General features: G+C 34.7%; 1 protein-coding gene across 1 annotated transcript in view; it reads left to right on the forward strand.

Annotated features, from left to right (window-relative positions):
* Nucleotides 1-17,047, forward strand: part of LOC123308661 (serine/threonine-protein phosphatase 4 regulatory subunit 3) — a 41,171-nt gene extending 24,124 nt beyond the window's left edge. The window contains exon 6 of the mRNA XM_044891420.1: nucleotides 13,678-17,047. Coding sequence (XP_044747355.1) covers nucleotides 13,678-13,758 — 81 coding nt within the window. The 3' untranslated portion in view covers nucleotides 13,759-17,047. The remainder of the gene's footprint in view (nucleotides 1-13,677) is intronic.
* The last annotated feature ends 749 nt before the right edge of the window (nucleotides 17,048-17,796 follow it).

A 17,796-nucleotide genomic window follows, 5' to 3' on the forward strand; every position in this document is an offset into this window, starting at 1 on the left:
CACTGAATTAGTTGCTTCCATTACGTTTGTACGGTTATAAGAAATCGATGTCGAATCAGGGTCGGGTTGCTTATCGAATCACCTGTCGCATCGTTTATCATATCGCTCCAGTGAGAACCGCGCCTAATAACTAAGGCGCGGATCTCACTGGAGCGATACGATAAGCGATGCAACATGAGCAATCTTTTATCGCCCGATGCAACTTTTATCTTCGCAACACTCCAGTGCACACTGAAGCGATACGATTGCCAAATCAAGCGCTTAATCGTCAATCAATTACGAAATTCTATGCTACTTTGACCGATTTGATTCTCAATCACCTTTCTGTCGCTGAAGCGATCCGGCAGCTGTCCCCCAAACCGATGCGATTTCGATATTTATCGGTGTAGTATCGCGATCGGTTCAGTGTGCACTGAATTAGTTGCTTCCATTACGTTTGTACGGTTATAAGAGATCGATGTCGAATCAGGGTCGGGTTGCTTATCGAATCATCTGTCGCATCGTTTATCATATCGCTCCAGTGAGAACCGCGCCTTAAACAGAGTTTCATTCAGCCAACGTACCCAATCTTCCGACTATCTATTGAAATTCAATCTGGGAGGATTCTGCATCTTCTGAAACTCTTTAGGGTTTTCACTCCCATTTTCTGAAACAAAATCAATTCAAAAATTGAAATAATTGATTTGCTTCCGCGTAAATTCTTGCACTAATTTGTCAGGAGCAAATCAGGTAGAAAAAATTGTTGCCCGAAAATGAACGAAAAATAGAACTTCAAAATGGTAACTTCGTAACGTTTCGGAGTCTATATCAGACGAATTATTAAACACAATGTTCTGAATTGAAGTTTATCATCTTGAAGTTTTATTTTTCGTTCATCGTCAGGCAACAATTTTTTATATCTGATTTGCTGCTGACAAATTAGTGTAAGAACTTACGCAGGAGCAAATCAATTGTTAACTGATTAGGTTTCAGAGACTGGGAGAGTTTCAGAAGTTTCCGAATATCACAGATATTTTTCAAATTATGTGGCCGATACTTGATGAAAATCCATAATTGAACTTGAAACAGACTATACGATTTTCACAAAATGGGTTTTCAAACCACGATACGTGTTGCGCTATCACAATAGCATTTTCAGGTGGGTGAAGGTGAATTGATATTTGTTATTTTTTGACATTAAATTACTCGGAAACAGCGCATTATACGAGAAAATAAAAACAGTAAACGTTCATATATTCATCAGTTAGCGTCCAACTTAGTTTCAAGAATTTGATTCTTTGAATTTTTTGTATTGTTATGGTACGTAATGGTCATAATGAGAAAACTAGAAGACGTGGGTGATATCTTGTGTCCGAAGAAGATTAATCAAATAAATGAAAAACTATATTCCGAAATCCATTTCATTCGATAAAACCGTTTGTGAGAGTACTAAAAATAACCCTTTTTATGATTTTTCAACAACCTGTATCTTAAACCGAGCCGATTCAGAAAAAATGGTAAGAGAAAAAAGTATTTCTTTCGACCTCGAGAATCCACTGTTAAAATATTTGTACGAGTCAAAGACTCACCCATGTTTCCATTTGAAGTTGGATGGGATTGCGGCTAACGGATCCGCTAATAATATTCAATTTTATTTCCCAAAAATAAGTAATAATAATAACTGTTCTTTAATGGCCATCGACCGAAGTCCTTCAGCCTAGTGAATTATACGAATACAAAAAAAAATTCATTCTATTTCATTGTTTTTTCACGGCCGCGTGAAGTTAGCGAAAAGTTGGTAAATCAAATTCTGAAAGTAAGCTCAATATTTAGTACTCAATTTGTTCTAATTTGTTCCGTAAAAAACTTTTCAAGCATCGGTCTGGTTTTTGAGTAATTCGCATTTCTATGATTAAGTGCTGACTTCACACTCAGCACCAACATTTTCAAATTTCGAAAAAATTTTAATACCAATATTTAGTACTCAATTTGTTCTAATTTGTTCTGTTGAAATTATCTGAATATCTCAAATAGGTAATTATGTATTCGCATTTATAACTTCTAGTGCTGACTTCACACTCAGCACCAACACTTTCTGGTTTCGAAAAAATTTCAATGCCAATATTTAGTACCGAATTTGTTCTGTTGAAATTACTTCAATATCATTTTTGGCTTTCCAGCAATTCGCTATTGTTTTGTATGAAGCGTGAAGTTAGCGAAAAAGTTTCAAATTTTTCCTTTTTTTTTGAGCCATTAATTAGTACCCAATTTGTTCCAATTTGTTCCGTTGGAATAAGTTCTTTATCATTAGTAATTTTTTATTTATTCACGATTTTCTTTGTGTCACACAACTCGCCAATTATGAAAACCAATGTGTACATCAAGATCCCGTTGATCCCATCAGTATAGGAGGAGCTTCTCGAAAGCAAGCGCAATTTTGTCGTAAATCAAGTGCATGACAGCGGAGGGCCGGAGCCAGAGGGTTTTTTATTTTTTGATAACTTCCCAGGTGGCCATTTGAAGATATCCAAATGCGTGTCGAGTTTTCTACACATTCTCCAGATTCAAATAATATAGATAGAGGACGAAATGGACAAGTTTCCTAAAACTCCAAAATCGAATTTAAGATTATTTATGGAAACCCTTTTCCATTAGTTATCCAACACGTGAAAGATTCGCTTCAAAATTCAGACATTTCAGAAATACACCCTTAGAAACTTAGTAAACATTCGAATATGTAAAAGCTTGTACATGACATGTCTCTATGTCTATTTAGTTTATTTAGGAAAATACCCTATTGGGCTTCGGCAAAATGAGTGATCCTAAGATGAGTCACTTAATTACTAATTGGCTAGACTGGAAAAATTTCTTTTTTTTTTAATTTTACGTGCATTTGAACATTTATTGTGCTTTGGGCTCGACATCAAATAAGATAATGACGGCGAAACGAAATGGTTGAAAATTCCGTCTTTCGGTTCCCTAATATGAAATGAATATTTAGAGACATATTCAATGCATAAAATGTTTCATTATTATATGTTACACGAGGGTCCTGGAAAGCGTTTCTTAATTGAGTGGATAGTTTATCATAAAAATGTGCAACCGTGTTTTCGGTGTGTGGAACTAGAAACTCTCTTCCTGATGAGGTGGTTGATTCTCCGTCGGTCAACATTCCGATTGTCAGATATTGCGGGTGATGTGTCTACTCGAAATGTGAAGGAGGGAATTTTTTGAATTTTTGGTCCCATAGGTTAGGCATTTATAGGCTGTGGCTGTGTGCCTCCTTTCTTATTCAAATAAATAATAATAAAATTAAAATACGGAGTTTTTCTCATAGGGAAAGGAGTGCCTTGAAGATGGTCATGTGATGTGATTGACCGAAAGCTTGGCAACATTTGATAAAGAGCTGAAATCTGAAGTGACCCGATTAATAATCCCTTTGATTACCAAGTTTTTCTTCTGAGCGGAATCGATGAAAATTTCTTCAATTTAATTTGATATGGTGTGTTTTTCGGTAATGCATTCGAATTCATTAAGCAGGGTGTCCAGTAGCCAGTGAGGAAATCTCAGACATCAGAAGAGCTAGAGCAAAACCGAAAAAAGAATGGTGAAAATCGTAGCCCCCTATATATTCCTTCGATTTTGAGTTTTCAGATGTGCCTATAGAAAGTTCAAGTTTCAGATCTGTTTTTTCAGAAATAAAAAAATTATGAACTTTTTGAAATCGTCAAAATCGCATTTTTTGCTAATAACTCAAAAACGAAGAATCGTAGGAGACTACAGTTTTCACCATTCTTTGTTTCTCTGGAAAAGAGCTCGAAGTGTGTCATCGGTTTTACTCTAGCTATTGTAGTATCCGAGATCCTCCCACTGGAAATCGAATTTGGGACATCCTGTACATATCATAAAATCTATCAGAACTATCATAAAATTTCAAAGGGTCATATCTGAAAATTTAATCTAAAAACTGGGTATGTCTCATAAAGATTGAATGACTCTATCCAGATTTACAACTTGATTTCTAGGAAATGTAACATTTACAATATAAGATTTACATAAAATGGATGTAATATTCGGATGTTCGGCGATGAAAATATGTGGTACATATATGATGATGAAAATTATTAGAAGAGTTTTTTATGACATAATAGGGATTATGGAGTGAATGGCCTCTTCTATTGTTTTGATGAAACTGAAGATTGAAAGAAAATTTGAACGTTTGGAATAAAAGTTTATGTATTAATAAATTCAAGAAAAACTTCACATAAATGAACTATAACTGCAGAAATAAGCATCACGACGATTTCAATTATTGGTGTCCATTACTTCCATCTTCATGCATTGTTTTGAATAAAACTAACTGACATATTAAAAAACAACGGTATGTTGAATGAAATAAATCGGGCTGGCAGAATCCGGTATGTTGAATGTTTAGCAGGGACCAGCTCCACTTCACACTACGATATATATATATTCCTTGCGATATGGCGAAACATACATATTTAGAAATAAATACTTAATTCCTAATATTATATTGAGGAGGAATTTTTAAGAATTGAATTTTATCAAATCATATTATTGGGTATTAATTCGGGGGATATACAGAGCGATTCGCTTCGAATCATCCTGTCAAGTCATACTATTGAGCGTTTTTGGAAAACTAATCACAATTTCGTGCTGAAAATCATATTGGGGTTTTCTACACTACATTTTCTCCCTGAATTGTTTTCGGGCCCCTGCAACTTTCGGTTATATCTGAAACAGATAGCAACTTTGATATTTCAAATGGCACACCCAGTTTATCTTTGCATGGTTAAATTGATTGCAATTTCAACAGTATGCCATACGAATTATTGGAATTCTTATGAAAAAAATTGTCACACTTTTTGGAATATTAATGCTGGAGAGTATTATAAATACTGTTTGCTGTTTCCACAGAAGATGTACAGAGTGTTTATGAGAAGATCATCGTGTTGAACAAATCGAATTCATCAAAACTCAAGATTTTCAAATTACTACTTACATTTGTTAAGTATTTTTTAATGTTTAACTAGTCAGTGGCTGATCGTTGAGAAACCGTAAAAAATTTACGAAATGTCAAAATTATTTATCGAAACATCGAATTTCAGTCGGTATTAATTCAGATACATGTCATCCATTGATTTAAAAATCAAGAAATGTTACAATCGAACTGGCTTACCACCATCACTCCGAGCATCAACACAAAGACCATGCCATCAAGGAAGTAGATGCTGACTATAGTTTATTCAGTCTCATTTTACCTCGTCTATCAGAGCAACACAACTTCCACCTCGATGAAAATTGGTTTTTTGATTTTTATATTAATGGATGTTATACCTACCTATATCTGAATAAATTTGGGATTCTCATTCATTTCATCAATCGAGTTTTAGTTTCTTTGTTTGGTTTCCGAAGCAGTTCAAAATGGCTATAATCTTATTATTTCAAGTTTCTCCTGGATATCTCTCAAAGTTTTAATATCGGGTAAAGAGTTCATTTAAGTAACCCAGGCCTGTTTTTGTTCTGAAAACGATATCGCTATTATGGCGGCTGTCAGCAGCGATACACTAACGCATAGCCTACTAGAAGTATTTAGTAGTCTATGACCTTTGAGTATTGATGAGGGTTAATACTCTTAATGCTACGACTGAAGTTTTTGACCGCTTTGCGGTATATATCGAGAAGTATATCCCGAATTTCTTCGGTTATTCTCTGCTTCAGTTGTGGCAGGTTATGTAGACGACCTTCAAGAATTTATCTTCAAGGTAGAAGAAGAAAGAAAGAAGTCTCAGATGCTCAAATCAGGTGAGCGCGCTGGCCACCCCACGTTCTCTCTTAGTTAGACTAGTAGTCCCGGGAATATCTGTCTCAAAACAGCTATTGCCGTCTGGCTGGGCTGTAGCCCTATCTTGCTAGAACCAGATATCACCCACATCGATCGTGTGTGATCGCAAGTTGCCTCAATTCAGGCTGTAGGGAGGTTTCCAACATCGAAACGTTACGCTGTGAAATTACTGTGACGTTGACATTTTCCTCCTCGGAAGAGTAGGTGCTTATGATGGCCTCGTCCTCGTCGTATACTTTCTGTTTTGATTGTCATTGCAGAGAGGATAGAAATATTGACAGGAATACCAAAATGGCGCCGAAACGATCTCTGGATCGCGACCACATGTTATTTTCGTAAAACGTAGGGAAGACGAAGTCCCGATGCACTCTGGTGCCAACTGAAAACTACAGATCCTAAGGAACGCAAAGAGCCCTTCCGTACCTTCCTGTCCCCGCCAACGCTCAAGCAATGACCCTTGGGAACTGGTCAATAGGCTATGCCGCACCCTGTTTTTTTGAAATATTTTTCGCTAGATTCCGAGTGTGAAGTCGGAATTTAACTAAATTAACCATTTGTAGGGTGTTCTATGACGACGTAGATCATTTCTCGAAACACAGGTAACTTTTTCAACGAATATTCTTATTCATATTACATTTATGACGAATTGATTATTATATAAGTACACTAGAAGTCTTCGATTTTATTCGAGTTTTCTTCTATAAGAGGTCATAACAACGAAATGACAATCTTATACAGGTGTTCTATAACTTTTTGTATAATTTTTATCATATTCCGAATGTTTTATAAAACATTTGTTTTTCATATATACCTACAAGATGCTCATGAGGGCTATTCGCAATGGACAAGGAATATGTAAACTCGATGTTCTTCGATGACCTTTCAGTTTTCTTAGTAATTTCAGCGTCAAGAAAACCTCATATAGGCTGCTCTATGATGACTTGGGTCAATTCCAGATATAATGTTAGGTATTCATGAGAGGATTACCTACTATTATTTCATGAAACATTCCGAAAATCGAAAAATGACCGATTTTGTCGAAGAACAGCCTGGTTTTCATATCGTTGTTATGATCTCCTCATAGAACGAAAGTGAATACAAACAAGGAACACCCTGTATACATAATTATCACATCCATGATAAAGAGGTGAACACACAATAAAAATGAATTTCAGTATTCGCTAAAAAAAAACGACACATATTACGAAACTAAAACCTTTCATTAATACCTCTGTATATATCGAGAAATGATCTAACGGCCGTTATCAATAACCCATCCAATATAAGGGATAGATCGCTATCTCCAGTTTGTCTGCCTATCTATCCTTGTAGTTATCTATCTATGGTTTGCATTTCACAATTATGGTTTGACGTTATCTATCTCAAGGCAAGGATATATAGGGATCTACTCAGCTCAGACCACAGAACACTAATATAAGACCTCACATTATTAATTCATTTCTAGTGTTTGAGATATTAGAGTGTGTTAGAAATTAGAAAGTGTAAATATTTGAAGATTATGTATAAAAGGTTAATCGTGTGTATGACTACATACCCGTATGCACCATTTCATTAAACGAGCTTAATTCCTTAATGTCTTTTTTTCCTATAGAGATTCTATGCTTGAACGTCGTTCAATGAAAGGTGCATACGGCAATAAATACATCACAATAATTGTTGGTCGAGATTCTGAACCATGCAATACTTGAAAATTAATTCCTCAACCTTCAAATAAAAGCGCCGTTGTTATCGATATTCATTTTTCATTAATTTCAAGTTCTGAAGGCAATGATTTTTTCAGCCTAAATCAAAACCAATGACCAAAGAAAGGCCATGCGTTTGGTAGAATTTGTAGCAGCTGATGGGGTTATTACCAGCAGAGCTATTAATGCTATCAACAATAAATTGAAAGAGGAGAGTTGGAGACGATTGACCGAATCCTTCAACTCTTCGGTTTCAATTTTCCCACATTGCGCCCTCAAATATGGATTAATTAAATCCAATAATTCACTCACAGCACCTTTGCTCAGTTGAATTCTACATGTGAACTCGTAATCATTCGAAATAATGATGTAATCAACTCGTGCTTTATAAACTTTTTGTATTATGGTCTCTTCCGATTCACTTTCTTTTCATCAACCATCTCTAATAATTCCATGTCGCTGTCGTCGCTACTCAAATAATCCATTTTTCAAAGTTAATTACAATTCAATTGTCAAGAAAACAGCACTGAAATGCACCCTGATAACAATTTCCAATGCTTATCTCTACCCCTTACTGCTCGAACTCGACAGATCAAAAAACTGAACTACCGGAGATAATTTTTACAATCGATGGTTTACTTCAAATTTATTTGAAACGCAGATAGGCGCATATATAATGAAAGTTCCTATCTCTGGTTGTCAATCTGACCTCATTTTAGAGGAAGGGATAGATCGCTGCGGCCAGTAAGAATCGCTATCTGCAGATAGAATATTGAAACGTAAACAAGCACAAAAAGACAGATCGGTCTATCCCTAGTATCTATCTATCCACCGTTTTGATGGATAGATAGGTTATTGGAAACGGCCGTAAGTAGTCATAGCCTGTATTAGTTCCAAGTAAATAAAACTCCGGCTTTGAAGTCGGAATTTAGTAGAAAATATTACGTTTTCACAATTTTTTTCATAAGAACAATAACTAATAAATCGTTTAGTTGTTTACATATACTGTTGAAAATGTCATCAAGTCAGCTACTTAACGAGGCAAAGATATACTATATACGTGTGCCATTTGGAGTAAAGAAGAAGAAGGCTGTTCCGTTATAACAAGATTTTGCAGAGATTTGAAAGTTCATTGTCGAAAACTCTAACATGTAAATTTCCAGCACAAAATTATGATAAGTTCTCCATAAATATCTAATAGGCCTCCGCAGTGAATCCCCCTGTATAATATTAAGCTTCAGAATATGAGCATTTCGATCGGACTCACTCTGTATGTCATGAAGATAATACTCAGTGATTCAAGTGAAATTGATTTATTATTATTCAATTCTGCTTGATACAATTGCTTACTGGAGTATGAAAAAGCATGAAACAAATTCATTTCGTGGTAGCCGAATTCTCTTCTTTCAAAATTCACATGAAGAATCGGTATATCGGTAGAAAAATTATTGGTGCATTTGAATATCTTCAGATGGCCACCCGTAAGTTAGCATGTCATGCACTTGATTTACGACAAAATTGCGCTTGCTTTCGAGAAGCCCCTCCTATACTGATGGGATCAACGGGAGCTTGAAGTACACATTGGTTTTCATAGATGGCGAGTTGTGTGACCCAGAGAAAATCGTGAATAAATAAAAAATTACTAATGATAAAGAACTGATTCCAACGGAACAAATTGGGTACTAATTAATGACTCAAAAAAAAAGTAAAAATTTGAAACTTTTTCGCTAACTTCACGCTTCATACAAAACAATAGCGAATTGCTGAAAAACCAAAAATGATATTGAAGTAATTTCAACAGAACAAATGGACACAAATTCGTTACTAAATATTGGCATTGAAATTTTTTCGAAACCAGAGAGTGTAAAGTCAGCACTAAAAGTTATGAATGCGAATACATAATTACCTATTTGAGATATTTAGATAATTTCAACAGAACAAATTGAGTACTAAATATTGGTATTGAAATTTTTTCGAAATTTGAAAATGTTGGTGCTGTGTGTGAAGTCAGCACTAAATCATAGAAATGCGAATTACTCAAAAACCAGACCGGTGTTTGAAAAGTTTTTTACGGAACAAATTAGAACAAATTGAGTAATAAATGAGCTTAGTTTCAGAATTTGTTCTACCAACTTTTCGCTAACTTCACGCGGCCTTTTTTCACTGCGAGTTGGAAATTTTCTGCGTGGGTTAGTTACCGGGGGGTCCTTGTGGAACATGATTTCGACATCCTCTATTTCTTTCAATCTTTGTGCAAATCTTCTATTCAGTTTCTCTAGTCTTTCCTTGATTGGCTGTATGTTGGCTTTTTCATATAAGAGTTCATTTGATGGGTTGTGGAGTTTATTAAGTGGGTGTCTCAGTACTAGTTCAATTTACGTATTTCAGCGTCTTAATTCAAAAATTAATTCTGCTTTTCCAAAAGTTTTTTACAAACTCGTCTGCTCTCGTTTGACCTGGCACTGTAATAATTTAATCATTTGGGAACAACATGGCTTTTGCAGAGGAAAGTCGACTTCTACCAATCTGTTAGTGTTTCTTGATAAAAGTGAGTTCAGCAATGGAAAATCTGTGTCGTGTAGATGCAGTATACACCGATTTTTGCAAGGCCTTCGACAGGGTCAATCATATCATTCTGCTGATGAAGTTACCTAAGATGGGATTCGATGGTCCCCTGTTGAATTGGCTATAGAGTTTTTTGCGAGGACGCTCCTTCTCTGTGCGTTTCCGTGGTTGCTATTCAGAATCAAGTGGCGTCCCCTTGGGTGTTCCTCAAGGCCGCCACTTGGGTCCACTTCTTTTTATTTTGTTCATTAACATTCAGTTTTTCTCTCTCGTTTGCCGATGACCTGAAGATATTCAAATCTATTTCTTGTTTTGAAGATGTTTTGTGTTTGCGAGCAGATTTGCTTAGATTTTCTGATTGGTGCGAGCTCAATAGACTGGAACTGAACTTATCAAAATGTAATGTGATCACTTTTTCTCGAGGGAGCGCGGAGCGAGCCTTTTTTCAGCTATTCTCTTTGCGGTGTCACCCTCCAAAGGGTACACGTGGTCAAGGATCTGGGTGTGGTGCTTGATTCAGGGGTAAACAAACAAACCAAATTCATTTATTTCGAAAAATCATTCCATACAATCATAAAAATAACTGTTCAAATGAAACACGAAATATGTCCAGAAAAAAAAAACACATGCAAAGTAAATCACAAAATCAATTTCTCAGAGTTAAAAACTCTGCCCCTCTCTATTAACAGTTTGAACAGTTTAAATTTGAAAGTTTTGAAACATGATACATGTCTTAAATAGTAGTGATATCGAATTTATTTTTTGACTGGTCCGAGCGTTTTTTTCATCTCAAAGATCCAAATTCGGCGTGTGAAAGTTAATGATGGAATACTGAGTCACTCTGTATAATAATAAAGCGATGAAAAAAAAAATACACCCATGCAGAAAATTGAATTGCCTTACCAACAAGGTGCTGCTCGACCCCTTTTCCCTATTCAAAAACGAGAGCTGTTTGGGGTTGCGGCTAGAGGGTAGTGATATCAAACTCATTTCTTTGTCCCTCTTTGAACAAAATTTGAACTGTCTGAGCGTTTATTCGATATTCCATCCCAAAGCTCAAAATTCGGGGTGGAAAGTTATGGATGGCCCACCCTGTATGTTCACTATGGTTGAACAAGCTCTCAGGATTTACGTCCGTATATTTCCCGGGGTGATTCTAGAGGTCATTATATGAAGAAAACTGTATATCAACTTAGATCCAAAAACGCACCCCACGGGCGCCATAGTCTTTTAACATGATTTCACAGCTCTAATCAATATGCGCTAGCTTTGTCAAAATTTACTGGATTCAGATGAAATTCAGTACATGGAGGTTTTTTGATAAACTGAATCGTCTAGTGATGGAAGAACCTTCTGATTGTCATCAGTGGCGAAGATAAAAGGCGGTCAATCGTATCTTACTAGGATGGAATTTATGCTGTTTAAAGATTCGTGAAAACCGTGAAACACCAGATACATTGGACAATTTCCTAGTACTAGAAGGGTCGGATCCATTGCTACATGACCTAAGACAGCCATGTCGCCCGCTTCGTCTCTTTCATGCACCCTCTTGTTATTTCCGAATGAACCAGTAGTGTCAAATTTGGCAACCAGTGCAGAACGTAAGCAGCGTAGACATTTTTTTCCTTGATGTCGTTCGTTAAACAAAGCCGCTGTTGTTGTCTTTGGTACACAGTTATAATGGAGACTCGAGAAGGATACAGCGGCGGCCAGATCTGGTTGGTGACTATCCATGCCCGGAGTGTGGTAAGATATGTAGGTCACGGTTGGGACTCTACAGTCACAGGAGAGCACACAGTCGCAATTAGCCCTGAAAAATTATAAGTCTGCACCTTTTTTTTGTTTTCCTTTCTTTTTCTTTTCTTTTTGTTTTTTTCTCTTTTTTCGTCTTTTTGTAGATTCATTCCCGGCAACGGGATACAGCAATGAATGAATGAATGAATTTCTGAAAAATAATTTCATTATTTCCATCCTTTTCTTCTTCGGAATACACCATTTTAATTATACTACAAATATATAATCGCTTTGACACAATTGTAACGTTCTTATTAATTCACGATGGACTAAGGTAAATCAGAAACATGGTCCTTCTACTTTTTTTTGACATGAAATTAGTACTTTTTGGACAAACATGAACCATAACAAAATCCCCAAAATTAAAATATGCTTTTTCTGATGGAAACGGTATTAAGTATTATCGCCTTAGATACCATATACCATAACACACCGAACGATCGTTCAATGTTTGTACTAGAAAAAAATTTGAATTGTTGGTATCTTTGTGGGGGAGTTGCCCACTTCCCTAGCTGCGCCGCGCCAGTGCCTTCATTCAACAGACTGTTTTTATGTTCGTTAGAAATTTATTTTCGTCGTTTATTGTATTTTGTTTTGAAACAAAACATGTTTAGTTTTACACAGAAAGAATAATTTTTTTTTTATTTTTTCAATGGTTCTAGTTCTAATTTCACAGCACCTGTTGGTCTTAGGACTCAAAATAGATTTTTTTTTCATTTCATCTGATCCACTTCCACCCTCCTATAGTTAAAGTGAATATCCATTGATTTTTAAAATGTGATCCACTTTACCCCAAAATACGAGGTGAAGTGGATCGCACTTCAACCAAAAAATTTCAAAAACTGTGCAGCCAAAAATTTTGATAAATAGGCCAATCCATAGCAAAAGGATCATAGAATCTATATTATAAACGCCAGCCCGCTCGCACTGATACTTTGAATCTTATTGCTAAATAAACCTCGATTTTTGATCCACTTCACCCTGTTTGACGGTACTGCAAGCAGATACAAAAAAAGAAATATCTTGTTCGCAATTCGTCGACGAGACTACCGTTTTCTTAAGAACATTCCGTTCAGCTGTAGCTGTAGCGTAGCTGCCATCATCGACACTCCAGAAACTGTAACAGATGATGCATATGGCTCTCCTTCCACACCAACTATCATCTTCGATACCTTATTTATTGTCAGCCAGATAGCCTTCCGCAACAGACGAACTTTTCCAACCACCGTGTCTCTTCAAGGTAGTCATTGAGGCTCCATCGGCAACCAAAGTCGCGTTCGTCTTCCACAATGACCTGTATACGCGTCTAATTTTCATTCTTAACTTACAATTCAACACAAATATCTTCTTAATTCTCTCTTACTTATTAAACCAGCTAACTAAATTATATTGGAGAACATACACCATAACAGTATCTAAAGAAGAGATTTTTTTCTAAAAATTATGCATGATAATAAATGGTCGAGATCTTTTCAACTGAAATATTCCCGTCTCGACTACACCGGTTAAAATTTTGTTGGGAATCGAAAAATGTAATTAAATATAGGAAGTTTGGCTCAACTTCCGGGGTAACCGAGACCAAAACATTTTAGTTGAAAAAAATCCCGGTCATTCATTATTTATGATCCATACATTTTGAGAAAAAAATATCTTTTGTTTCTCAGATACTTGAGACATACTTTTGGGAGAAACACCTTGTATTATACTCCTTGTCCGCTCCGCCGCATCCAGATTACAAATTGTGAAATTATTGAAGAAATTTTTTTACAGAGTTTGGTTGACTATGAAGGTGATTCAGATGAGGAGGATGATGAATCTGGTGAAGTGGCAAAACGACCTAGATTATCATAGTAGAACCAGTTTATCAATGGTAAGTACACCACAAACTGGAGTGTGGTGCTTCCAGTGTGATCTCATGTGAAGTGTTAGTAGTAACAGCGGTCAATTTTAGATTCAGGTCGCCCCACTTTACTATATATAAGTTGTGTGTACTCTCAAATTGACAAAAGAGATCTTTACTCTGTCCAGATATCTTGTTGAGGTGGAACAAGTTCAGATTTTTATTGAGATAACTATGGGAATAATCAATAATATTTCATTCAATGAGTTATTGATTTGGTACTTCTTGAACTAATGGTAGATGAAATTTATGTTATTAATTTCAACTGATTTTTAATAAAATTCCTCAAACGATAAGTGACTTAGTGAGGTCGAAATATGTATGTAAATTGTGAAGTTTGAATGTTCTGAAGCATTTACACATTACATTATTTTGATTTGTTATTCTTATCAGACTCTTTGAATGGGCATTCTAATTTCTCTTTTGCATTAACATGATTGTTGAATATTTCAAGGAGAAACAGTAATTATCATAGCAAGTGTTGCTCATAGTTTATCTTACCGAAACTCCATTATGTAAATAACCTGTAGAAACAATAGTATTTTCTTCCAAATCTTTTCAAAGTTCATAAAACTGTCTCTATATTTGAAAGGAAAACACTTTTTACTTTTTTTATCAAATATAATATTCGGCCTACATGAATGATCAAGATGAAATTTCACCTATATGTTATTCAATTTTCAGTAGGATCAAAATTGAGATAACCAATCGAACTATCTCCTCATTTCCACAGCCTTTAAGAGAATTCTATGAATTTCCATATTTATCTTGATGAAATAACCTGAATTTCCAACACAGCCATTTCATTTTCACTATATAGTTTGTTCATCCACTTATATTGGTGTGTATATTTTGTAAGTTAGCGGTCTTTCAGAATGCTATAGAAGCACAATTTTTTACAACAAGATGCTTCCTTTTGTATAAAATGAATATTTTCAACTGTAAAATTTCCTTGTCCAATTGTAATTGTTACGGGCAGGTTATTATACAAAGTGAATGTTGTGAAATTTTCAGAAATTGTTGTTAAATCCATCTCTATTTCATGAATGTTTAGATATGAAAACTCCCATTTTATTGTGTAAATATACCTTTTCCTCTTTTAACCAGGGATGGACTTGATGATGTATGATGTGAAATAAGTCTGTTGTACATTGTAATTCTTTGTATAAAATAATATTGAATATCACAATTCTTTGCCCTATTGCCTATTGAAAATTGCCTAGTTTTCAGACAAAAATTTTTGTACTCCTGTTATATTTTTCAATCTGAACCTAAAAATCTCCTTTTATATCATTGAGAGAAGGTTTATTATGAGCTATATTTTGAATCATCGATATATTTTATTTTTTGACAGAATAAAAGAATTTTTCGAACAAGATTTGTTTCAAAAACTTGTTTTTGAATTTTTTTATGACAATGTAAATTATTTCATTAATAGTCTTAGTGCAGAATAGAATGCTATTGCTGCTATAACTTTCTTGCGCCTTGATAACGATCGATTTCAAAACAATTCAAATGGTAAATGTGAATAAAACAATTTTCAGTATGACTCATAGCTATATTCATTTTGGTGTTCAGTAAACTGTCATTTCCACCCTTGGTCGTCTAATTCGTTTGCACCAACAATGTTTTCGATGATTCCTTTGGCTGTAAGCCACATCTATTCATTAATCGATGTTTCGGGCTCATTCTTCAGGCCTTCTTCAGGCTAAAAGCAACAAAGAATTTAAATATAAGTCAAAATTCCAGGTCAGCAAAAACAAACATCCAAAGAAATAATTCATTTTGTAGAATAAAAAACAATATTCGAATGAATTGAGCTTTTTTTCCAAAAAGAACCATAATCAAGAGTTATTATAAAATTAAAATGGAATATAAATACGGCTATACATATATATCTACCAAAAGGGATTAAATAAAGTAGTTGGATAGAAACCTTCATCTAAAGAACTACTTTCTTAGGAATAAAATCGGAAGACTTTCGAAAAGGCAGAAATTATACATTGATGTAATCATTGTACGAATAAGCGGACAAGTCAGCAATAAAGAACTGACAGAATCGAGGAAGGACCGCACACAAAAAAGAATACCCAAATATACTTTTATCATACAGTAGGGGAAATATGATATCATGTACATTAGGATATTATTTAATCATTTATTATCATTCCAATACGCATTATTTAAAAACCAATATTCCTACTGAAATTCACAGTTACAACGAAATGATTTTCATCAAGAAATCCACCGTCCACAGACGGTAAGTTCACTAAGTTCAAATGCTGTTTATTCTGAAGTTTCAGATATTTTAGAGTGTATTTGTTTTTGTTGACCAGTGATTGTTATCCTTATATCTACATTTCCTCAAATCTGTTTATTTTTTGTTATTTCGTTGTTTTTCAGCCTGAAGAAGGCTCAACAAAAGAGCCGAGGCTCTGATGAAAATATATATTATACATTATGTTCCTTAGACAGAAACTAGAGTTTTTGTTCATTCCTTCAGCTGTGCATGAACTTTTGTGCATCTGCCAAATACGATTATTGCAATTATTCTTTTTAGCAGATTGAAAATCTTTCATAATTTTTATAATTTGAGGGAAAACCTAGTTCGATATCTTTTCAATGTGCGTTTTAAATTCAAGGTGGTGAAATATTATTGCACTTCCTTATAGAGGCACTGAAAATAGCGACTTTTTCAGGACCGCATGCTGGACCACAGCCTAGGAAATTCACATCCAGTGTAAATTTGAATTGTGATATTCCGCAAATAAAATTAATTGTTTAAATTACAATGTACAAATGAACTAATTTATATAAATGGTCAACCTTGAAAATATGTACGACTTTTCAGAGAAAAAATGTGAAAATTATATTGTAGATTAAGATAACTTAGTATCTAATAGTAGGTAGTAGAGTCAAATATATATCCTCTGAGATGAGTGTAGTGTCATTGGAGTGCTTAGAATATAAATTGATACTTCGTACTGTTGGTTTTGTTTTTATTTTCAGATATTTTTTGTCAGTTCGTTTTTGTGATAATAATGAATAATTTTTTAATTATTAATTTATTATATATGTGAGGTAACATTTACTTTGAAAATGACCATTTTTATATAAAGGAAGTTAATTGATTTTGGTAGATGGGAAGGCAGTATGAAGTGCTACAATAATTGTAGTATGCATAGCTATTTTTCTTAATGATTTTGTACATAGACCATCGAATAAATTAATTTTATTTAATTGATATTTACTAGTGAGTCCAGCGATCTACCTTTACGGTCGATCCATCTTTTACCACCAAATCAATAAAAAAAAATCAATCAATCAAATCAACCCGATTTATACACTGTAGTAATGTTTACTCCCACGGTCAATATCGTAGGACTAACCAATAAGATTATAGAGAAATGTATCAGATTTACTCTTTTTCTTTCTGACAGCCCTAGAGCTCTAACTTCAAGGATTAAAACGAACTAGTATTCTGTCTACGATCTACAGTATGCTCTTCTTTTTTTCTCTTGAATGGCCAAGAAAATTTATTTCCTCATGCACCCCTTCTATAAATTTTCTTGGATGGCCATTTTAAATTTTGAAAAAAAAAAGAACAACTCCATGGTTAACAGAATATCGGTTCATTTTGATCGTTGCAGGTGGGGTTTTAGAGCTGTCAGAATGAAACAAAATAATTTTTTCTGGGTACATTCTGATTTCTTTATTCACCAATTTCCTTGGACGGCCATTTTGAACTTGATAAATGAGGAATATGCGCTTCATCGTAGACTGAATAGTTCCTTTTAATCCTTGGAGCACTAGTGTGAACAAAAAATTATGTTAGGATATTTTAGTCGGCTCTCTATGTATTTCAGCCATCCATTTCCATTGGCCGCCCTATTTTGAAATGACTTATCTTCTGGAGAAGAAATCCTTAAAGCATTCTGTATAGAAAAAAACAGAATATTGGTCCATTTTGATTGTTGGAGTACAAAACT

Source organism: Coccinella septempunctata, chromosome 2 (assembly GCF_907165205.1).
Source record: "Coccinella septempunctata chromosome 2, icCocSept1.1, whole genome shotgun sequence".
In the NCBI taxonomy this organism is placed as follows: Eukaryota; Metazoa; Arthropoda; class Insecta; order Coleoptera; family Coccinellidae; genus Coccinella; species Coccinella septempunctata.